Source organism: Stegostoma tigrinum, unplaced genomic scaffold (assembly GCF_030684315.1).
Source record: "Stegostoma tigrinum isolate sSteTig4 unplaced genomic scaffold, sSteTig4.hap1 scaffold_182, whole genome shotgun sequence".
Lineage (NCBI taxonomy): Eukaryota > Metazoa > Chordata > Chondrichthyes > Orectolobiformes > Stegostomatidae > Stegostoma > Stegostoma tigrinum.
This window is the reverse complement of record NW_026728122.1, coordinates 157,201-179,766: the sequence shown is the minus strand read 5'-3', so window position 1 is coordinate 179,766 and position 22,566 is coordinate 157,201. Positions and strand designations below refer to the sequence as shown.

Below are 22,566 nucleotides of genomic sequence, written 5' to 3'. Positions count from 1 at the left end.
GTTGCAGGCAGGGCATTCCATGCCGTTACTACTCTCTGAGTAAAGAACCTACCTCTGGCTTCTGTCCTATATCTATCACCCCTCAATTTAAAGCTATGCCCCACCGTGTCAAACATGGCCATCCGAGCCAAACGACTCTCACTGTCCACCCTATCTCATGCTCTGATCATCTTGTATGGTTCTATTAAGTCGCCTCTTAATCTTCTTCTCTCGAACGAAAACAGCCTCAAGTCCCTCAGCCTTTCCTCATAACGCCTTCCCTCCATACCAGGCAACATCCTGGTAAATCTCCTCTGCACCCTTTCCAACGCTTCCACATCCTTCCTATGATGCGGCGACCAGAACTGTACGTAATACTCCGAGTGCGGCTGCACCAGAGTTTTGTACAGCTGCAACATGCCCTCATGGCTCCGAAACTCAATCCCTCTACCAATGAAGCCTAACACACGGTATGCCTTCCTAACAACCCCATCAACCTGGGTGGCAAATTTAAGGTTGAGGCTAATTCTTCAGTATACTTCTGCAAAGGCCTTAAGGGAGATTTGAAGACTTCTGCGAGCGGAAATGACGTTGTGAACCACATACTGAAGCTCCATAAGCGAGGTCAGTGTCATTTTCTTCGGTGATTTTAACTGGTTGAGGTGAAAAGGTTTTCCATCCATCCTGTCCAGGCCACTGAGAAGCTTGTTCTTGATGAGATTAAGAATGGTGGTGACAAAGCTGGAGAAAAGAGTGGGCGTGAGCCTCAACTTGACCTCAAAGAGCTTCTGCACAACATTGTATTTCTGGTATTGAAGCCTGATTTAAGCTGTTGGCCTTTTATCATTTTAGCAAACTACTTCAACTTTGAGGGCAGATTGTATTTAAATGGTTAAATCCCTAAGTTTCCACAGATCGGAATAATTCTATCAAGTGGAACAATGTATTACTCACTGAAGTGCAGTACTCCACCATTGGGTAATGTAACTTGTGCCCCTTGGATGTGCGTCCCGAAAAGAAACAGCTTCGGCAGATGTCATAATTTAAGTGTTTGAGGCTGCGGCACCTATTAAGGAAGAACAAGAAGTAAGAGAAATGTTCATTTTTGTTTGGATATTTTTAACCATCCAAGGAATGCAAGTTAAGTAGTTAAATTATGTATTTTTTTTATTTTGAAGAAACGGCAAAATTGTGTGGGGAGAAGCAAATGCTAGGTCAGTCGAGGAAAACTGTCCCAACTCCCCCAGTCAATTTTCATAATGGGATATCCCATCCCTGGAATTATTTAAATTGCTTCTGCGCTGCAACGTTCCCATAGTATGGAAGGTTTTCATCTGCCACGGTGGCATAAACCTATTTAGAAGTAACCTTGCCAGAATCTTCCTGGAAAAGGTAAATCTGACGAGCAGCGATTGTAACATGTGAAGCTGTAAAGGCAACACTGAAGGAGGAGGACACACATTTTCAGCTCAGACAGCAGAAGGGAAGTACTCCAGGGAAAGAGAAGAAATAGCGAAGAAATAAACTGCAATAATGGCTGAGTCACAGTGGTATAGTGGCAATATCATTGAGCGAAATGCTCTGGAGAATGTAGGTTCATGTTCCAACACTGTAGCTGGTCAAATTTACATTTCATTAAAAAATATTCAGAACTAAAAGTTATTTCCAGCAACACTATCATGAAACTATCAACAAATGTTGGTAAAAACCCATCCGATTCACTCATGTCCTTTCGGGGAGTATTCGATCATCCTTACACCACTACATGTGGCTGCAGAGCCACAGCAATGTAGGTAGCTCTGAACCACCCTCCCAGCCATCCACTCAGTTCAACGGCAATTAGTGAAGGACAACAAATGATAACTTCACCAGTGATAGCCAAATCCCTTGCAAGAATGGAAAATGTTCTCATGAAATGGAAGGACTTGATCAATGTAGTGTGAAATTATCAACAGATGAATGGATAGAACTGCATACAGAATGTAGGTCATCAATACGATGAGATGGTGCAAAACAGAGGATATTGCCTTCAGGATTCCTGTCAATGAAGCCAAACTCTGAGACTCAGCAAGCACTCAAATGTGTGAGCAGAAACTAAATAGCCATGAAAACCAACATAAAAGTACAAACAGCAGGCTCTTAAAATTTTTGGAGATATGCAAGGCAATATTAAATTATGCACTGAAGTGGTTAAGTTCAGTTAATCCTCTTGTAAATAGCACTGCGAACAGGAAACTCACTGTCAATTACAGATGAGTCCAGAATTTTCAAGGCAATAGATAAAGTGAAGCAGAATACCAGTTTCCGTGAGGAACAAACATAATTTGGAAGTTAAAGGGATGAAAGGAATTACTTTTCTGAACAACATTCGGAAGAAACACAGACAGACGGTTGATTGAGAAGATGAAACATGAGAAGATGGTAAGGAAAGAAATAGATTTGGAAGCAACAGTGTGGTAGAATTGTGGAAGTTCACTGGCCTCACGCAACATCAGGAACCAATACATTTGATCTTTAGAGAACAGAATGTCAGAGAAGGGGGGCTCTCTTCCCAAATGGTCAAGCTTACAAAATGTAGGAAAAAGGCTGCCTTCCTCTTGGTGCTTCTCACTGGATGAACACGCGAGCAAAGTTGTGCTTTTTGGTTGCGGACCTATTGGTGGTTGGTTCATTCATATCAGGCAGATTCTCCAACAGCGGGTGAAGGTGTGGTCACAGTCTTCGCTCAGGGCAACTGAATCTATTCCTCTTCTTTGTTCTTTCATGCAAGTTTTGTGTTTGGATTCCTGATTGCGGCTACAAAATCTCCTATCTGTCCCTCGAACTGTCAAGTCTGCGATCACTCACGTCCTGTTTACCTCACCCTTTTCCGCCGTGTCCCAGAGCCAATTACACTTTACTTTAAAGTAATTTTAAGTCCAAATCACAGTAAAAGGAAGCCATTTGGTCCATCATGTTTGAACTAGATCTCCAAATACATATCACAAATTAGTGCCTTTTCCTTAACCTGCACATTATTTCTCTTTAATTAATCAACTAGTGCTTTCTTGCATCTTTTACTGAAACTGCCTCCTCTTGGTAATGCATTCTATAGACTGTGATAAAGCTATTTCTTACACTGCAGTTACTTCTTTAGTCAATCACTTCAAACCTCTGCATCTTATTCTCAATTCTGTCACAAGTAGCAAAGTCTTCCCCTCGTCTACTCTGACCAGACCTCAAATGATTTTGCAAGATTCAAAATAATCTCTTCTAAGTCTCAGCATCTTCGAGGAAAGCTGTCCCAATTCCTCTAATCAATTTTCATAATGAGATATCTCAACCCTGGAATCGTTATTGTAAATTGGTCCTGCTCTGTCTCTCTCCAACATTTTCACAAAGTTCCCTTCGCACGGAAGGTTTTCATTTGCCATGGTGGTATAAACCTATTCAGAAGTAACCTTGCCAAAATCTTCCCAGCAATGCAAAGGCTGGTGATCTCATGGTTCTTTGAGCAATCTGACATTTCTCCTTCAGTTTTGTACAAGATATGGCATCTTAAAGATTCTGTGAAATCCTGCCCTGTTCCTCATAGTCCATGAAAAGCTAACAGATCTTGGCCTTCAGAGTTAGGCCACCATTCCTCAAGCTTCAGATGGAATTCAATTGACTCCGGGTCGTTGTTGCTCTTGATTTAGTTACGGCAGTCATAGTTTCATCCACAGTTGGGCTCTCACTCCAGTTCTTCTCAGACAGAGAGTTGTTTGATCAGATCAATGGCAGTAACACGCACCTTCTCCAAGATGGCCAATCTTAGAAATGTAGGAGAATAGTTAACCAAAAAGGTTCAATTTACCCCTTAGAAATCCTGTCCAAATCTGCAATTTAATTTACTAGTTGTGGACAAGAAGTTTTATCGATCATTTAGCAACAACACAGCAATCACTTTCATAGGATGCACACACACTGATTACAGGACTAATAAAAAGGCCTTTCTGTAAATTCCCAATAATTGCAAATTACAGAACCAACCGGAAGTCGAGTCACAATCCGTTCTGAGCCACAGTGTCTGTGATCAATGCAACTGCGAACAAAATACCAAAAGCATGCAGCACTCACCTCTCACAAAAAATTAAGGTAAAGAAGTTGATACTTAATTTGTCCTAATTACTTCTCTGGTCCATGAATTTGTTCGGGTTTTGTGATGATCTCAGTTGTGTTGTTGACTGATGGAGTTTCTAATAGAACATCTAAAGTAAAAGCTTTCTTTAAAAACTAACTCCCTCTAACTTTCTGCTGGTTTGCACATCTCACCTGAAACCTACGAGTGGGTACTCTTTGCAGATGTTACACTTAGCCTGATGTTTTGCAGTTTCAGCAGCTGCCACACGGTGTCGAACAGGCAGCCACACCATGGACTGAGGCTCCAATCTCATCCACTCTACAAAGTGTTTAACATCAATCTCTGGTTTGTTCTGGCCCTAGAAGAAAATAAAAGATCAGCTGCATGATTAATTATGTCAAGTTTACATCCGCTATCCTCAGACATATCTAATACACTATCATTGGGGTTTCTGACATTGTTTTTATTAAATTAATGATTAAAAACATTGACTATTTATAAACATGATAGCCTTGGATTAGTGGTGGTACATGTTGGCCTCTGGAACTAATTCAAACCGAAAATGAGCACAAAATTCATACTGGCAAGTAGACCCGCTTGACCTTCTGAAGTGGCGCAGAGCACACTTACATGTTGGAAGCAACTGCGGACACTTGGTTCAATGTTGCTGCCTCCAAATGAAGGTACCTCACCCAGCTGCCGAGGGATCTGGACTGCATTGTGAAGCAAAAGGCTCAGGCTTTGTTGGTCACATAATTCTGTGGGTTCAGCTCCTTGTTTGAAGAGGTCTGCAAAAGTTATCCATAAGTAAAAGCTTGATATTCCGAAACTTAAGGGAGGTAGTTAAGAGTTCAATACATCCAATATATCTTCCTCAATTGCCTTGCTTTGTAAATTATCTTAAAACATTATTTTATGATCTTGATTGGCTATTTGCAAACAACTGTGGAAACAAAAACTTCTGTTTCTTGGCACCAATGGACAATGTATGTTGTATGATTCTCCAAGGAAGTCATTTCTTTCTTGATTGTAAATCTCAAACCTCTCTAATATCTCCTCGTTCTTTTCACAGAGATAATCTTTGTGTGGACCTGGAAAACATGGGCACCGTCCTCAATGAATACTTTGTGTCAATCTTTACAATGGAAAAGGACACTGCAAGTAAGATATCAGGGCAGAGGACCTCGGAGCATCAGAAGTTTAGACATCGGAAGATGCAGCTGGTTCAGCAAATTTAAAAGTGGATACATCTACAGGCCGAACTGAAATGTATACCAGCGAGCAAGGGAAGTGAGGGAGGAGATATTTGGGCCCCTGTCAGCAATTTTCAAACCCTTGTCAATCACACGTGAAGTCATGAAGGACGATGAACATTGTCCTACGATGAACAAATGGAGAGAGGAACAGACCAGGAAATTAAAGGCCAGTCAGAATAATCTCAGCACTGGAGAAGCTATAAAGAGGCATTCTTAGGGGTAGAATGTACTTGCATGAACTAATCAGGGATAGTCAGTATGGATTTGTTAAGGTGAGGTCACGTTTCAGAAATTTGATCCTTTTTTGAGGAGATGTTGGAGTGTTGATGAGCTTATGCATTCGATGTGGACTTAGTAAAGCCCCCCTTGGCAGACTGATCAAGAAAGCAACAGTCAACGGGATCAAAGGCAAAGAGGCACGCTGGAGCCAAAACTGGCTGAGGCAGAGAGCACAGGGTGATTGATGGTAGAGGGATATCTATTTGACAGGATGTTTGCTTTGAGTGGGGTTGTGCAGGGCTTGCCACAAGGACCCTTGAAATTTGTCAACGAGATTCATCATTTTGGCTTAAACACAGTGTGAGGGGTAGGTCATGCCTTACAAACCTTATCGAGTTTTTTGAGGATGTGACTAGTAAGGTTGATGAGGGTCGAGCTGTGGATGTGGTGTATATGGACTTCAGTAAGGCATTTGATAAGGTTCCCCATGGAAGGCTCATTCAGAAGGTCAGGAGGAATGGGATACAGGGGAACTTAGCTGCTTGGATACAGAATTGGCTGGCCAACAGAAGACAGCGTGTGGTAGTAGAAGGAAAATATTCTGCCTGGAAGTCAGTGGTGAGTGGGGTTCCACAGGGCTCTGTCCTTGGGCCTCTACTGTTTGTAATTTTTATTAATGACTTGGACGAGGGAATTGAAGGATGGGTCAGCAAGTTTGCAGACGACACAAAGGTCGGAGGTGTCGTTGACAGTGTAGAGGGCTGTTGTAGGCTGCAGCGGGACATTGACAGGATGCAGAGATGGGCTGAGAGGTGGCAGATGGAGTTCAACCTGGATAAATGCGAGGTGATGCATTTTGGAAGGTCGAATTTGAAAGCTGAGTACAGGATTAAGGATAGGATTCTTGGCAGCGTGGAGGAACAGAGGGATCTTGGTGTGCAGATACATAGATCCCTTAAAATGGCCACCCAAGTGGACAGGGTTGTTAAGAAAGCATATGGTGTTTTGGCTTTCATTAACAGGGGGATTGAGTTTAAGAGTCGTGAGATCTTGTTGCAGCTCTATAAAACTTTGGTTAGACCGCACTTGGAATACTGCGTCCAGTTCTGGGCGCCCTATTATAGGAAAGATGTGGATGCTTTGGAGAGGGTTCAGAGGAGGTTTACCAGGATGCTGCCTGGACTGGAGGGCTTATCTTATGAAGAGAGGTTGACTGAGCTCGGTCTCTTTTCATTGGAGAAAAGGAGGAGGAGAGGGGACCTAATTGAGGTATACAAGATAATGAGAGGCATAGATAGAGTCGATAGCCAGAGACTATTTCCCAGGGCAGAAATGGCTAGCACGAGGGGTCATAATTTTAAGCTGGTTGGTGGAAAGTATAGAGGGGATGTCAGAGGCAGGTTCTTTACGCAGAGAGTTGTGAGAGCATGGAATGCGTTGCCAGCAGCAGTTGTGGAAGCAAGGTCATTGGGGTCATTTAAGAGACTGCTGGACATGTATATGGTCACAGAAATTTGAGGGTGCATCCATGAGGATCAATGGTCGGCACAACATTGTGGGCTGAAGGGCCTGTTCTGTGCTGTACTGTTCTATGTTCTATGTTCTATGTTCTATGACCGTGTTGCTAGCGAATGACTAATTTAGTGAGGAGGATATCGACGGAATGGTCATGTAAATAACAGCCATGGAACAAAGGCAAAGTGGTACACTGGACCCAAAATTGGTTGACAGACAGAAAGAATAAACTTCAGGAGGAGATCAGCACACTGGTCAGCTGGACACAGCAATTGGAACTCAACCAGGAAAAGTGTGAGCTGACGAACTCGGGAGGGCTAACAAGGCAAGGGATCACACTATGAAGGGTGTGATCCTGGACATTACTGAAAAAACCAAGATGCTGCCTGGGCTGGGGGTTCTCATGGAATCATAGAGTACAGAAGAGGTCCTACGGCCCACTAAGGCTGTACCTCTAAAAACACACTGCGACATATACTAGTCCCATTTTTACACACTAGACCATTCTCAAAAATATTATGCCATTACAAGTGCTCATCCAAGTACTTTTCAAAGGGTGTGAGGTTTCCTGTTTCAACTTCCCTCCCAGGCAATGCATTCCAGACCTTTGCCACACTCTGGATGAAAACGATTTTCCTCAAACCTCCGCTAAATTTCCCGTGTTTCTCTTTAACATTATGCCCTACCGTTATTGATGATTTAACTAAGGGGAACAATGCTTTCTACTCAACCTATCTTTACCTCTCATAATCTTAAATGCCTCTATCAGGACCTCCACTCAACCCCGAAAACTTCTCTGCTTCACAGAAAATAATCTGAATTTTTCCAGCCTTTCTTCACAGCTAAAATGCTCCAACATATGCAACATCCTTTTCATTCCCTCCAGTGCAATCACATCCTTCCTGATGGGTGGTGACCAAAATGCCACACACAACTCCAGCTGTGGCCTAACCAAACTTTTAAACAGCACAAAGTGACCTCCCCACTCTTACCATCTGATAAAGGGAGATGTCCCATATGCCTTTGTAACAACCCTTACTAGCCTGACCTGACCCCTTCAGGAATTTATGAACTAGCACCCTAGGATCCCTTTTCTCCTCTCAGCTTCCCAGTGTCCTGCTATGCATTAGATTTAGACTTAGGTTTTATTATCACACATATTCAATACAGGGTACAGGAGTGCAATGCCACCTCAGACGGTGCCATCTCAGGTACAAAGTACCTCGGTATGAAATTTCAGTTGCAAATGTAGAAAATTTATCCATCCTTCTTTACTCAGTCGCAGGGGAGTGGAACGCAAAGCCGGAGAGGGTAGTGGAGTCGGCCTCATTAGGGGCATTTAATCGGCCATTAGACAAGTACATGGATGACAGTATAAGGTAGTGGTGGAGGTGAGACAGACCTTGGGATGAGGGTAATAGTTCGGGACAACATCGTGGGCTGAAGGGCCTGTACTGAGCTGTACCGTTCCATGCTCTATGTTATAAAAATAATTGAATACGTTAAAAAGTTCAGCACTACAGTCTTCTTAGTATAACAGTAGAAAAATAAAAACAAAAGTTTAAAAAGTCAAACATTACAGTCCTTTCTTAAGCCACGAGTTTTCAGACACTCTGACCGAGGCTTCCCCCATGACGGTTCGTATTCCCCTGCGCTGGGCTAAGGCCCGCCCATCCTTGCCGGTGGACTTCACTGCTGACTGCCGTTGCTGACCTCCATCGGGCACGACAGGCTTTGCCACATTAAGTACTCTCTTATCTTAATCCTTCTTCAGGCAAAATCAATCTGCCACTGACCTGCCCATCTGACCGATGCCAAGATTGAAGCAGACAAGGGGAACTGGTAAAGATGTTTAAGATTTTGAAGGGCATAGAAAGGATAACTGGAAGCTGCTTTTTCCATTCGTAGACATGTCAATACACAGGGGGCATAGATTGAAGTTCACAGGTAGAAAGCTAAGAGGGGAGTTGAGGAGAACCTATTTTCCCAGTGTGGTGGGAGTCCTGAGCTCACTGACTGAAAGTGTGGCTGATTCAGAAAGTGTCTGAATATTTAAGTATTTAGATATTCACTTGTGTTGCCGTAGGCTCCAGGGCTATGAGCCAAAGTGAGTTCGATGCAGACAGATCTTTGTTGAGCAGTGCAGGAACTACGGACCGCATGGCCTCCTCCTGTGCAAAAAACATCCATGAGACTATAATTACACAGCTTTTCTTTGAGGCATTTCTCCACTTGACTGATTCTTTGTAAATGCAAGGCCGATAAAATAAATCCTTTTCTTAAAAGCTTCCATCTCACTGAGAAAGCTTCAGGCCAATTTGATAATCTGCTCTCAAAAATCTGCTCATGTTTTGATAGTTATGACAAATTCTACTATCAGGGCTGACACAATCCACAACATTCTAAATCAATCAATAATATTCCAGAAAGATGATCATTTGCCTATCCGACCAATTTTAACTGTTGCTTTAAAAAATAGAGAAATAAATCTGGATCTGTCAAAAACTAATCAGTTCTTCCTTGGACCATACCCGTACGTACCAGCTTTCAATGAAATATGCCCATTAGTTTGTGAGATACATTGCTGACCAACAGAACAACAAATGGGCAAAAACATTACCTCACATTCAGTGTTATCACTTCTGCAAGTGAGCAGTAGAGTCATACAGCACTTCCAAATCTTTTTCCCAGTGCGAATGATGAAAACATTATTGGTCACAAAAACAGCCGCTAAGGTTAGTGCCTTTGAGAAACAATAGCATCATACATATGTAGCGCATCATTTATCTTGCAGGAATGCACTGTGCACATTCTGCACAGACCAAGTTATGACTTAACACTCATGTGGCAGTGACTAAATACAGAAATATACCAATACAGCAAACCTTTTGTTAAACAGCACCTGCGGTACCAGGAATGAGCTGAATCATCAAAAATTCCAGTTGATCAATAGGTCCACACACGCAAAAAACACACACTCAATAATAGGTACATAACGCATGGGATATACACATTGTATCAGTGATAATGGGAACTGCAGATGCTGGAGAATCCAAGATAATAAAATCTGAGGCTGGATGAACACAGCAGGCCCAGCAGCATCTCAGGAGAACAAAAGCTGACGTTTCGGGCCTAGACCCTTCATCAGATGAAGGGTCTAGGCCCGAAACGTCAGTTTTTGTGCTCCTGAGATGCTGCTGGGCCTGCTGTGTTCATCCAGCCTCACATTTTATTATCTGGGATATACACATCACTGTTCTCCCTCATTTACAGCATACATGACTTCAGTAATGAGGCAACTTTGCCTCAATTAAAACTTACTGGCAGAGTGCCTTTTCACTTGCATCCTCACCATACATCACAAGATGATGAGAATACAGTAAACATCTGGTGTATAATTTTTGTCAGTTTATTGAGTGTGCTAGTTTGTTGAACAAAGTTTACATACAGTTAAATCTACAGTTTACATGTGTATCAGCAATGATAGATTTAGTACTGACACTTGTATTTTTCCTCCAGATGACCCTTGTAGAGTCACGTCAAGCCAATTTTCAAAGAAAGCACTCTGATTCTTCCACTCATACTTCTGGAAAAGGAAGTTGCAGAACGTCACTGACTGACTTTACTTATTTGAATACAGCGTAAGGTACATAGAACATCGAACAGTACAGGCCCTTCAGCCCACAATGTTGTGCCGAACTTTTACCCTAAACCTCAGGTCTATCTAACTCCACCCCTATCTTATATGACCATCCATATGCCTGTCTAATAGTCACTTAAATGCCCCGAATGAGGCCGACTCCGCAACCCACTCCAGCTGAAACAAAGATCTCTTTGAATTGTCATTTGTCACACATGTATTGAATCAAAAAACAAATTTCTCACTTCCATAGATTTCTGTAGCATCTTAATATGATTTGTGAAGATTAATACTTCACCCGATCATTTTATAAATACAACTTTAAACAAAATGCCACTATATGGAACTTGTATGTTGGTATTTGTGCAGATGCCAATTCAGTTTGTGTGATCTGTTTCGATGCAACGAGTGATAAACACTTCGAATAAAATGGTTGAGAGCAGTATATGTGAGATTTAATACCATGCTTTATCTACAGATAACTCATCTGCAGGTAGTTATTCATGAGACTCAACTGACATCATGTCTCAGGGGAGCTTGTGACCTCTGGGTTAGGTGTTGTTTGACCATTGCCTACTGGTCACTGGTTGAGAGGAAAGAGAACTACTGGCTGCTATCCATTTTCAACAAGTGATCATGATAATCTACCTGCGTTTCAACGTCCCATCAACATGCAAGAATTGTTGCTCGAAGAGGCTTCTGTGTAACAAACAGGAGCAGAATCAAGATCAACCTTGCTTTCCCTATCTGAACAAGCTGCCAACACCAGAAATATGGGACCGTCTTAATCATTCTTATACAATTAACTTTTACAATAGACAACAGGTGCAGAAGTAGGCCATTCGGCCCTTCGAGCCAGCACCACCATTCATTATAATCATGGTTGATCATCCACAATCAGTATCCTGTCCCTGCCTTATCCCCATAACCCTCGATTCCACTGTCTTTAAGAGCTCTATCCATCTCTTTCTTGAAACTATCCAGAGACTTGGCCTCCACTGCCTTCTGGGGCAGAGCATTCCATACATCCACTGCTCTCTGGGTGAAGAAGTTTTCCCTCAACTCTGTTCTAAATGCCCTACCCCTTATTTTTAAACTGTGTCCTCTGGTTTTGGACTCACACATCAGCGGAAACATGCTTCCTACCTCCAGAGTATCCAATCCTTTAACAATCTTATACGTCTCAATCAGACACCCTCTCATCCTTCTAAGCCAGGTCCCTGTACAGCTGCAGAAGGACCTCTTTGCTCCTATACTCAATTCCTCTTGTTATGAAGGCCAGCATGCCATTAGCTTTCTTCACTGCCTGCTGTACCTGCATGCTCGCTTTCATTGACTTATGGACAAGAACACCTAGATCTTGTTGTACTTCCCCCTTGACCTAACCTGACTCCATTTAGATAGTAATCTGCCTTCCTGTTCTTGTCACCAAAATGGATAACCACACATTTATCCACATGAAACAGCGTCCGCCATGCATCCGTCCACTCCGCTAGCCTGTCCAAGTCACCCTGTATTCTCATAACATCCTCCTCACATTTCACACTGCCACCCAGCTTTGTGTCATTGGCAAATTTGCTAATATTACTTTTAGTGCCTTCATCTGTATCATTAATGTATATTGTAAACAGCTGCGGTCCCAGCACTGAACCTTGTGGTAGCCCACTGGCCACCGCCTGCCATTCCGAAAGGGACCCGTTTATCACTACTCTCTGCTTCCTGTCAGATAGCCAGTTTTCAATCCAAGTCAGTATTTTGCCCCAAATACCATGTGCCCTAATTTTGCTCACTAATCTCCTCTGTGGGGCTTTATCAAAGGCTTTCTGAAAGTCCTGGTCCACCCCATCCACTGGCTCTCCCTTGTCCATCTTCACAGTTATATCCTCAAAAAATTCCAGAAGATCAGTCAGGCACAATTTCCCCTTCGTAATTCCTGCTGACTCTGACCTATCCTGTTACGGCTATCCAAATGAGTTGTAATTTCATCTTTTATAATTCACTCCAGCATTGTTCCCACCACTGACGTCCGGCTAACCGATCTATAATTTCCTGTTTTCTCTCTCCCTCCTTTCTTGAAAAGTGGGACAACATCAGCCACCCTCCAATCCGCAGGAACTGATCCTGAATCTAGAGAACATTGGAAAATGATTACCAATGCGTTCACGATTTCCAGAGCCACCTCCTTAAGTACCCTGGGATGCAGACCATCAGGTCCCAGGGACTTATCAGCCTCCAGACCCAACAGTCTATCCAACACCATTTCTTGCCTCACATAAATACCCTTCAATTCATCCATTACCCTAGGTCCTTCAGCCATTATTATATCTGGGGGATTGCTTGTGTCTTCCCGAGTGAAGACAGTTCCAAAGTACCTACTCAACTCTTCTGCCATTTCCTTGATCCCCATAATAAATTCACTTGTTTCTGTCTTCAAGGGCCCAATTCTAGTCTTAACCATTTTTTTTTTCAACACACCTTTTACTATCCTCCTTGATAATTGGAACTGCAGATGCTGGAGAATCCAAGATAACAAAATGTGGAGCTGGATGAACACGGCAGGCCAAGCAGCATCTCAGGAGCACAAAAGCTGACGTTTCGGGCCTAGACCCTTCACCCAGGCCTGAAACGTCAGCTTTTGTGCTCCTGAGATGCTGCTTGGCCTGCTGTGTTCATCCAGCTCCACACTTTGTTATCCTTACTATCCTCCTTCATATTTTTGGTCAGTTTTCCTTCGTACCTCATTTTTTTCTCCACGTATTGCCTTTTTAGTGATCTTCTGTTGCTCTTTAAAAGCTTCCCAGTCCTCCGGCATCCCGCTCATCTTTGCTATGTTATACTTCTCTTTTATCTTTAGAGAGTCCTTAACTTCCCTCGTCAGCCACGGCCGCCCCTGCCTCCCCTTAGGATCTTTCTTTGGAATGAACTGATCCCGCACCTTTTGCATTATATCCAGAAATACCTGCCATTGTTGTTCCACTGCCATCCCTGCCACGGTATTGAACCATTGAACTTTGGCCAGCTCCTCCCTCATCGCTCCATAGTTCCCTTTCTTCAACTACAATGCTGACACTTCCAATTCTCCCTTCTCCCTCTCAAATTGCTGATTAAAACTTATCATATTATTGTCACTACCTCTAATGACTTCTTTACTTCAAGGTCCCTGATCAAATCCGGTTCGTTGCACAACACCAGATCCAGAATTGCCTCCTCCCTGGTAGGCTCCATACTGACTCTGCATCTCCTGATTCTACGTCTCCACTCGCAAAGGGCTGAAGATTTTATATTTCTTTACATTCATAATTTCATATCTATTTTACTATTTCTTCTTTCTTTATTATTTCATATTTCTTTACTTCTGACTATTTTAAATACAACAGGTTTTCTTATGCTACATCAGTGACGACATTTCAAAGGTAGTTCAGCTGCCTATAAAGTACTTTTTATGCCTGAGACCATAAAATGAGCTACATAAATGCACTTCTTTCTTTTATTAACTTCTGTAGTTGTGTTTCTTTGCCAATGGAGGATTGGCTACAATTACACAGGGTAATGTAGGTGAAATACATTTCCTATGACAAAATTCCAAACCAAAGTTACGAAATTAGAATAATAAACTATTGGCTGTTTGCAACTGAACACTGTAGATGAGCAAAGGTCACTTAATCAGTAAAGTACTAATTAAGTATGTTCCCGACATGGAGAATACAAATGAAAACTACGGTAATGCTCATAGGAAATTGGACAACGTTCTATTTTATGATCATAGCAATGCCATATCATCAACACATGTTTTTATAGATAATAAGTCACTCCGGGATATTTATTCATTTGTTTTATATCCTCAAGATCATCTTTGCAAATCCTGTGAACAGGGACCACTGAACAGCTTACTTAGCCTTTTTTTTACACCTATAATATCCATGTTTTATCCCTCTCCCCTCGATGTTTGTCTGCAGGAAGATGAGTTAACAGGGGGCTTACAGTTTTAATTTGTACAGATATGTGTCCAATGTTTGTAAATATCTGACTGTAGCTAGAATCTACGCAGTTGTAATAAATAGGCATTCTTGTTAAGAACAGAAATCTGGACCGTGGTCTTCATCAGTTTGGATCTAAAAGACAAGTAAATTAGGGAAACTTAGATACTTTTCAAAATCTTCCACATTGGGATGACTCTGGAAACTGCAGGCTCGAATTGCAGCATGGTACCCTTCTGAATGTAACACCTGAAATCACGAAAGTAATAACTTGCTTGAAAATGAACATGGACTCTATGGGTTAAGGTGACACAAGCCCACGAGCTACAACATGGGGAAAAATACAGTGGATGCTATTTTTAATGAACAGTGTGTCAACATCAACTGTTCTGTCTGAGAGTGAAATCTGAGAAATGAAAAGTGAAAACTGCCAGGTTAGAAAGTTCCAGCTACGTGCTTACCTGATGGAAATGCATTGATTGTGATATTAATATATATATATGATTGTTAATTGAGAGTACTGATGAATTTTGCTTTTTGTTTCTGTGATGATCTAAATAATCCATTTGTCAACACAATAAAGTAGATATTGTTATTGTAAAACACCCCTGAAAATCCAAAGAAAATTTCAAGAGGGGCCAAATAAGTCGTGTTGGGGAACAAAGAAATGGCAGAGGAACTGAACAAGTATTTTGCATCAGTCTTCAGGTTGGAAGGCACCAGTAGTAGAACTTTAAGGGAGTCTGAAGCAGAAGTGAGTGTGGTGGCCATCTCAAAGGAGAAGCTGAAGGGTCTGTGTGGAATTTGTACATTCTCCCCATGTCTGCACGGGTCTCCGCCAGGTGCTCTGATTTCCATCCACAGTCCAAAGATGTGCAGGCAAGGTGGATCAGCCATGGCAAATGTGAGCTTGCGGGGAAACAGTACAGGGCTGGGTCTCGGTGGGATGTTCTTTGCGGAGATGGTGCAGACCCAATGGCCTCTTTCCGCTCTGTAGGAATTCTATAATTCCGAGAAGATGGTAAATTACATGGACCAGATGGACTGCCCCCCAGAGTTCTGAAGGAGATAAGTGAAAAAACCATGCAGTTATTGGTGATCTTTCAGGAATTACTGGAGTCAGGGTGGGTCCCAAAGGAGTACAAAATGGCAAATATAACGCCCCTGTTTAAAATGGAGGGAGGCAAAAGACAAGAAATTATAGACCTGTTAGCCTGGCGCTGGTCATTAGGTCAGATTTTAGAGTCCATTATTAAGGATGAGGCCGGAGAGTACTTGGAAGTACATGGTAATACTTGGAAATACATGCTAAATTGGGCTGAGAAAACACAACTTTGTCAAGGGAAGGTCTCTGTTAGATTCTTTGAGAATGTAACCAGTGAGTTAAAACAAAAGAGAACCATTGAACTTTATCTGTTTGGATTTCCAGAAAGCCTTTGAGAAGGTCCCACACAGGAGGCTTCAAAATTTAAAAAAATGAGCTTATGGTGTTCGGGAGTAGGTACTGCCACGGACAGAGAATTGGCTAACTGGCGGAATGCACAGAGTGGCAATAAAAGGGTCTTTTTCAGGATGGCAGCCAGCAACTATAGGAGTTCCGCAGTCATCAGAGTTCAGACTACAGCCATTCACATTATACATTAACAATCTGGACAAAGGAACTGATGGTATTGTTGCCCATAGTGGGTTGTTGCTAAGTTTGCAGATGACATTTCGATAGGTGGAAAGGCAGGCAGTGTTGAGGGGGTTGGGAGGTCACAGAGAGTCTTTCGAGAAGTGGCATTACAGGCATAGACTATTTTCTAAATGGGGAAAGGCTTCAGAAATCTGAAGCACAAAGATGCCCCAGTTCAGGATTCTTTTAACATGCAGGTTCAGTTGGCAGTTGGGAAGGCAAATGCAATGTCAGCATTCATTTCAAGACGGCAAAAATACAAGAGCAGAGATGTATTGCTGAGGCTGTGTAAGGCTCTGGTCATATTATCCCCGGCAATTATAGACCGGTAAGTCTCACGTCTGTCGTCTGCAAGGTGTTAGAAAGGATTCTGAGGGATAAGATTTATGACCATCTGGAAGAGCATGGCTTGATCAAATACAGTCAACACGGCTTTGTGAGGGGTAGGTCATGCCTTACAAACCTTATCGAGTTTTTTGAGGATGTGACTAGTAAGGTTGATGAGGGTCAAGCTGTGGATGTGGTGTATATGGACTTCAGTAAGGCATTTGATAAGGTTCCCCATGGAAGGCTCATTCAGAAGGTCAGGAGGAATGGGATACAGGGGAACTTAGCTGCTTGGATACAGAATTGGCTGGCCAACAGAAGACAGCGAGTGGTAGTAGAAGGAAAATATTCTGCCTGGAAGTCAGTGGTGAGTGGGGTTCCACAGGGCTCTGTCCTTGGGCCTCTACTGTTTGTAATTTTTATTAATGACTTGGACGAGGGAATTGAAGGATGGGTCAGCAAGTTTGCAGACGACACAAAGGTCGGAGGTGTCGTTGACAGTGTAGAGGGCTGTTGTAGGCTGCAGCGGGACATTGACAGGATGCAGAGATGGGCTGAGAGGTGGCAGATGGAGTTCAACCTGGATAAATGCGAGGTGATGCATTTTGGAAGGTCGAATTTGAAAGCTGAGTACAGGATTAAGGATAGGATTCTTGGCAGCGTGGAGGAACAGAGGGATCTTGGTGTGCAGATACATAGATCCCTTAAAATGGCCACCCAAGTGGACAGGGTTGTTAAGAAAGCATATGGTGTTTTGGCTTTCATTAACAGGGGGATTGAGTTTAAGAGTCGTGAGATCTTGTTGCAGCTCTATAAAACTTTGGTTAGACCGCACTTGGAATACTGCGTCCAGTTCTGGGCGCCCTATTATAGGAAAGATGTGGATGCTTTGGAGAGGGTTCAGAGGAGGTTTACCAGGATGCTGCCTGGACTGGAGGGCTTATCTTATGAAGAGAGGTTGACTGAGCTCGGTCTCTTTTCATTGGAGAAAAGGAGGAGGAGAGGGGACCTAATTGAGGTATACAAGATAATGAGAGGCATAGATAGAGTCGATAGCCAGAGACTATTTCCCAGGGCAGAAATGGCTAGCACGAGGGGTCATAGTTTTAAGCTGGTTGGTGGAAAGTATAGAGGGGATGTCAGAGGCAGGTTCTTTACGCAGAGAGTTGTGAGAGCATGGAATGCGTTGCCAGCAGCAGTTGTGGAAGCAAGGTCATTGGGGTCATTTAAGAGACTGCTGGACATGCATATGGTCACAGAAATTTGAGGGTGCATCCATGAGGATCAATGGTCGGCACAACATTGTGGGCTGAAGGGCCTGTTCTGTGCTGTACTGTTCTATGTTCTATGTTCTATGTTCTATATTGCATTTGGAATATTAAGAGCAGTTTTTGGCCATCTATCTAAGGAAGGATGTGCGGGCCTTTGTCAGGGTCTCGCGGAGGTTCTCAAACATAATCCTGGGGATGAAGGGACTGTCATGTGAGGAGTGGCTGAGAACTCTGGGTCTGTACTCGACGGAGTTTAGAAGGACGAAGGGGGTCACACTGAAGGTCAGTCAGGCCTGGATAGAGTGCACACGGAGATGTTGTTTCCACGAGTCGGAGAGACTTGGACCTGAGGGCACAGCCTCAGAGTCAAAGGGACCACCCTTCAGGATGGAGATGAGGAGGAATTTATTCAGTCAGAAAGTTGCGAATCTGTGGAACTCATTGATGTAGAAAGCTGTGGAGGCCAAGTCAGAGTTGATTTCAGGCATAGATAGATATGTTCTTGCTTAGTATGGACAAAGGAGAATGGGATTGAGAATGATAGATCCCACTCAATGGGCTGAATGATCTAATTCTGTTCTTAAATCTTCAGGTCTAAAACACTGGAATGAATCAGTTCAGTGTCATTTTTATTGCACTGCAAGGACAGTATCTCTCCAAAAGACCGAAGAAATTTTCTCACTCTGTTGTTGCAAACCTATTCAATAACTGGCAACAATGCTCCTGTTGTGCCTCTCTCAACCGACGCTAGTTCGTTCTCCACTCAAAGTAACTGGACCATCCCGGTATTACTGGCACTCGTGCCATGTTTGAAGGCTATTGTGGACCAGTAAATTGCTCAGAATCCAGAACTGCCTCGGACCGTTCATAGCATTTGTCCCAGACAGGGCAGGAAAGGGGAAATTAGCACCTTACTTTACAGTTAGGGACCTGGAGGTCCTGGTGGATGGATTGGTGCAGTGCAGAACTGTCCTCTTTCCCAAGGACAAGCACAGGAGGCCACGACACAAGACTCGGCCAGACTGATCCAAGGCTGTCCAGTGCCAATGCAGGCTCAACCACCAAAAGAACCATCCAGCAGTGCTGCAAGATCAGTGACCCCTGCTCCAACAGAAGAAGAGCCTCATTGTTCTGTGCTACCTCACATTCACCCTCTCTCTAATTCTGCACCACCCTTCAGCACAGCTCATGTAATACCATTCTCACCAAAGCATTCAATGTCTGTCTTCACCTGCTCTCGCCGACTTGAGGGCCCAAGGCTATTAATCCTCTATGTCTCTGTGCCTCTTGCTCTCACCCAGGAGACCTCACCTCCCTTCCCAAACATACATGAGCACTAACAAATGCACCAGCTCATTTCATCTCACTCAATCCCTCCCTTTGTTTCATCCAGGAAAAACAGCCCACAGTAGGGCAGAAAGAGCCAACACAGGTAGTGAGGTGTCTAACGTTCGACTTCTCACAACCTATGAGGACAGTGTCCTGACGATGGTCATCCTGAGCAGCCAACTGATTGCATCCAAGCCCCTCGAGTGATATCAGACAATGCCCTGGAGTTACCTAGATCTGCTGCCTGAAACTGCCTCCCTTGACTGGAGACCATTCCCCTCGGAACCTGAAGCATGACCATGAGGTTGGAGACAATGCAACGCATTCTGTGCTTCTGCAGCTGGCACATGCTGCAGGTGTGAGATCAACATATCACGGTGCTGAACGGCAACACACCCACTCCTTTGATTGATGACTGCTGACAAACATGACAAGCTGTCTGGCTTTGTCTCGATGCCAAAAGGTTAATCAATATACTCGCATTATGAGTCTGTGAGGTGTGGCGGAGGGGGCAACCCATAAAAAGACAAGGCAAATGAAGACAAGGCAGAGGAGCTGTTAGCATTCATGCAGGGACAAAATGAGAGTGGAGAGCTCAAGCAAGGTGTCCTGATGTGTAACGTGGCCCAATACACGAATGGGTGCCTGTTCCTGCATATAAAAGTGCCCTGGCAGTAGCACTGCAATGAGGGGGGCTGCTGCAATCCAAAATGCAGCAATGAAGTACAGAAGAGTACTGAAAGCAGATGTGAGATGTGCTGAGGCTGGAACATGCCACATGTCAAAACTGTGGAGATGGGGTGCTACTGAAGGGTGTGGCTGCAGATGCTGGTGACTACTACCCAAGTTGGAGGTCCAGAGGAGCATTGAGCAATGTGCAAGCACCACACACCCACTCAGAATTTCATTTTGGTAATTCTGAGAGTCTAGTTTCTGTCTGGCAGGTAGAAAAAGTATGAATGAGGGTGGTACTGAGAAATAATCCATGCCTTTCAGTACTCCCTAGTGTGAATTTCCGCTCAATGTCTGCAATTTTACTGGAAAATGCAACATTTTGGTTTTGACATCCAGAAGGACCTTGAGCTGCAATCAATATGAAGGGTACGCACCTAATGAACAATGTCAAAATTGACAGTCACAATAATGATATAATATTGGAACACATCTCATGCAGACGAAGCTCAATTTAATATAAATGAAATATTGGAGGTGATTAGGGGTGTACAGAAGGACACTGAAAGTTTAACCCCGGACTTTCATCTCCAAGTCCTAGAATTATATCCAGCCCGGACTGAAAGAAAATAAAATTCTCTCCGCTTGCAAGGATTCCCCAATATACTGTCACAGTCCTCATACATTTCCAAGTGAAGTGCATAACATTATTCCTAAATGGAGTTTAGTAAACAATCTGACTGAGATTAGCTGAAGGACAATTAGTCTGGAAAATACCACAATGACACAGTTAGAACATAGAACATAGAACAGTACAGCACAGAACAGGCCCTTCAGCCCACAATGTTGTGCCGACCATTGATCCTCATGTAAGCACCCTCAAATTTCTGTGACCATATGCATGTCCAGTAGTCTCTTAAATGACCCCAATGACCTTGCTTCCACAACTGCTGCTGGCAACGCATTCCATGCTCTCTCAACTCTCTGTGTAAAGAACCCGCCTCTGACATCCCCTCTATACTTTCCTCCGACCAGCTTAAAACTATGACCCCTCATGTTAGCCTTTTCTGCCCTAGGAAATAGTCTCTGGCTATCAACTCTATCTATGCCGCTCATTATCTTGTATACCTCAATTAGGTCCCCTCTCCTCCTCCTTTTCTCCAATGAAAAGAGTCCGAGCTCAGTCAACCTCTCTTCATAAGATAAGCCCTCCAATCCAGGCAGCATCCTGGTAAACCTCCTCTGAACCCTCTCCAAAGCATCCACATCTTTCCTATAATAGGGCGACCAGAACTGGGCGCATTACTCCAAGTGCGGTCTAACCAAAGTTTTACAGAGCTGCAACAAGATCTCACGACTCTTAAACTCAATCCCCCTGTTAATGAAAGCCAATACACCATATGCTTTCTTAACAACCCTGTCCACTTGGGTGGCCATTTTAAGGGATCTATGTATATGCACACCAAGATCCCTCTGTTCCTCCACACTGCCAAGAATCCTATCCTTAATCCTGTACTCAGCTTTCAAATTCGACCTTCCAAAATGCATCACCTCGCATTTATCCAGGTTGAACTCCATCTGCCACCTCTCAGCCCATCTCTGCATCCTGTCAATGTCCCGCTGCAGCCAACAACAGCCCTCTATACTGTCAACGACACCTCCTTGCTTCGTGTCATCTGCAAACTTGCTGACCCATGCTTCAATCCCCTCATCCAAGTCATTAATAAAAATTACAAACAGTAGAGGCCCAAGGACCAAGAGCGCTGTGGAACACCACTCACCACTGACTTCCAGGCAGAATATTTTCCTTCTACTACCACTCGCTGTCTTCTGTTGGCCAGCCAATTCTGTATCCAGACAGCTAAGTTCCCCTGTATCCCATTCCTCCTGACCTTCTGAATGAGCCTACCATGGGGAACCTTATCAAATGCCTTGTTGAAGTCCATATACACGACATCCACAGCTCGACCCTCATCAACTTTTCTAGTCACATCCTCAAAGAACTCGATAAGGTTTGTGAGGCATGACCTGCCCCTCACAAAGCCATTTATTCCTTGACATTAACTGGATGATGTTCATATTGTGTACTTTATACATATCTTTCTCCAGCACTATCATTTGTCACCGTGAAGAGCATTACAATCAGAGTGTCAAGACGTCTACATGATCCTGTACAGATCTGACCAAATGGAATCAAAAGTATATCACTTTCAATTTTATGATTTAAAACAAAAGTCGCTCAAACTTTCAACTACTTTCTCTGTTGAACTAAAATGAAATTAGAACATACTGAAACCTTATGTCATCAATACTCGGATTGATTTTAATCAGTCAACAATCTTCACATTTACTTAACTGATCATGTACATATCAAAATCCAATACGTCGCATGCAGTTTCATGCACCTTAGGACAATCTAAACATACTACATTAAAGTGTAAATCATAGATACGTATCAAAGACGCTCAGCAGCCAGTTCAGACACATGTCGACACAGAGTGACACATTGACCAAGTGATTTTGTTCCAAACCATCATAAATGGTCGTCAAACAGTTGATTACTTCAGTCACATTTCGACGTTGCTCGTTTTGTGTCAATTTGTG

The 22,566-nt window shown here is 43.3% G+C and overlaps 1 protein-coding gene across 7 annotated transcripts in view; it reads right to left on the bottom strand.

The window, feature by feature from the left end:
* The window catches only part of LOC132207864 (utrophin-like), a 200,034-nt gene that overhangs the window by 20,280 nt on the left and 157,188 nt on the right, over positions 1-22,566 (bottom strand). For all 7 annotated transcript variants that reach the window (XM_059643701.1, XM_059643702.1, XM_059643703.1 and 4 more), the window contains 3 exons: positions 4,712-4,869; positions 4,273-4,439; positions 934-1,045 (listed from right to left, as the gene is read on the bottom strand). In XM_059643701.1, the coding sequence (XP_059499684.1) occupies positions 934-1,045; positions 4,273-4,439; positions 4,712-4,869 (437 nt within the window). The remainder of the gene's footprint in view (positions 1-933; positions 1,046-4,272; positions 4,440-4,711; positions 4,870-22,566) is intronic.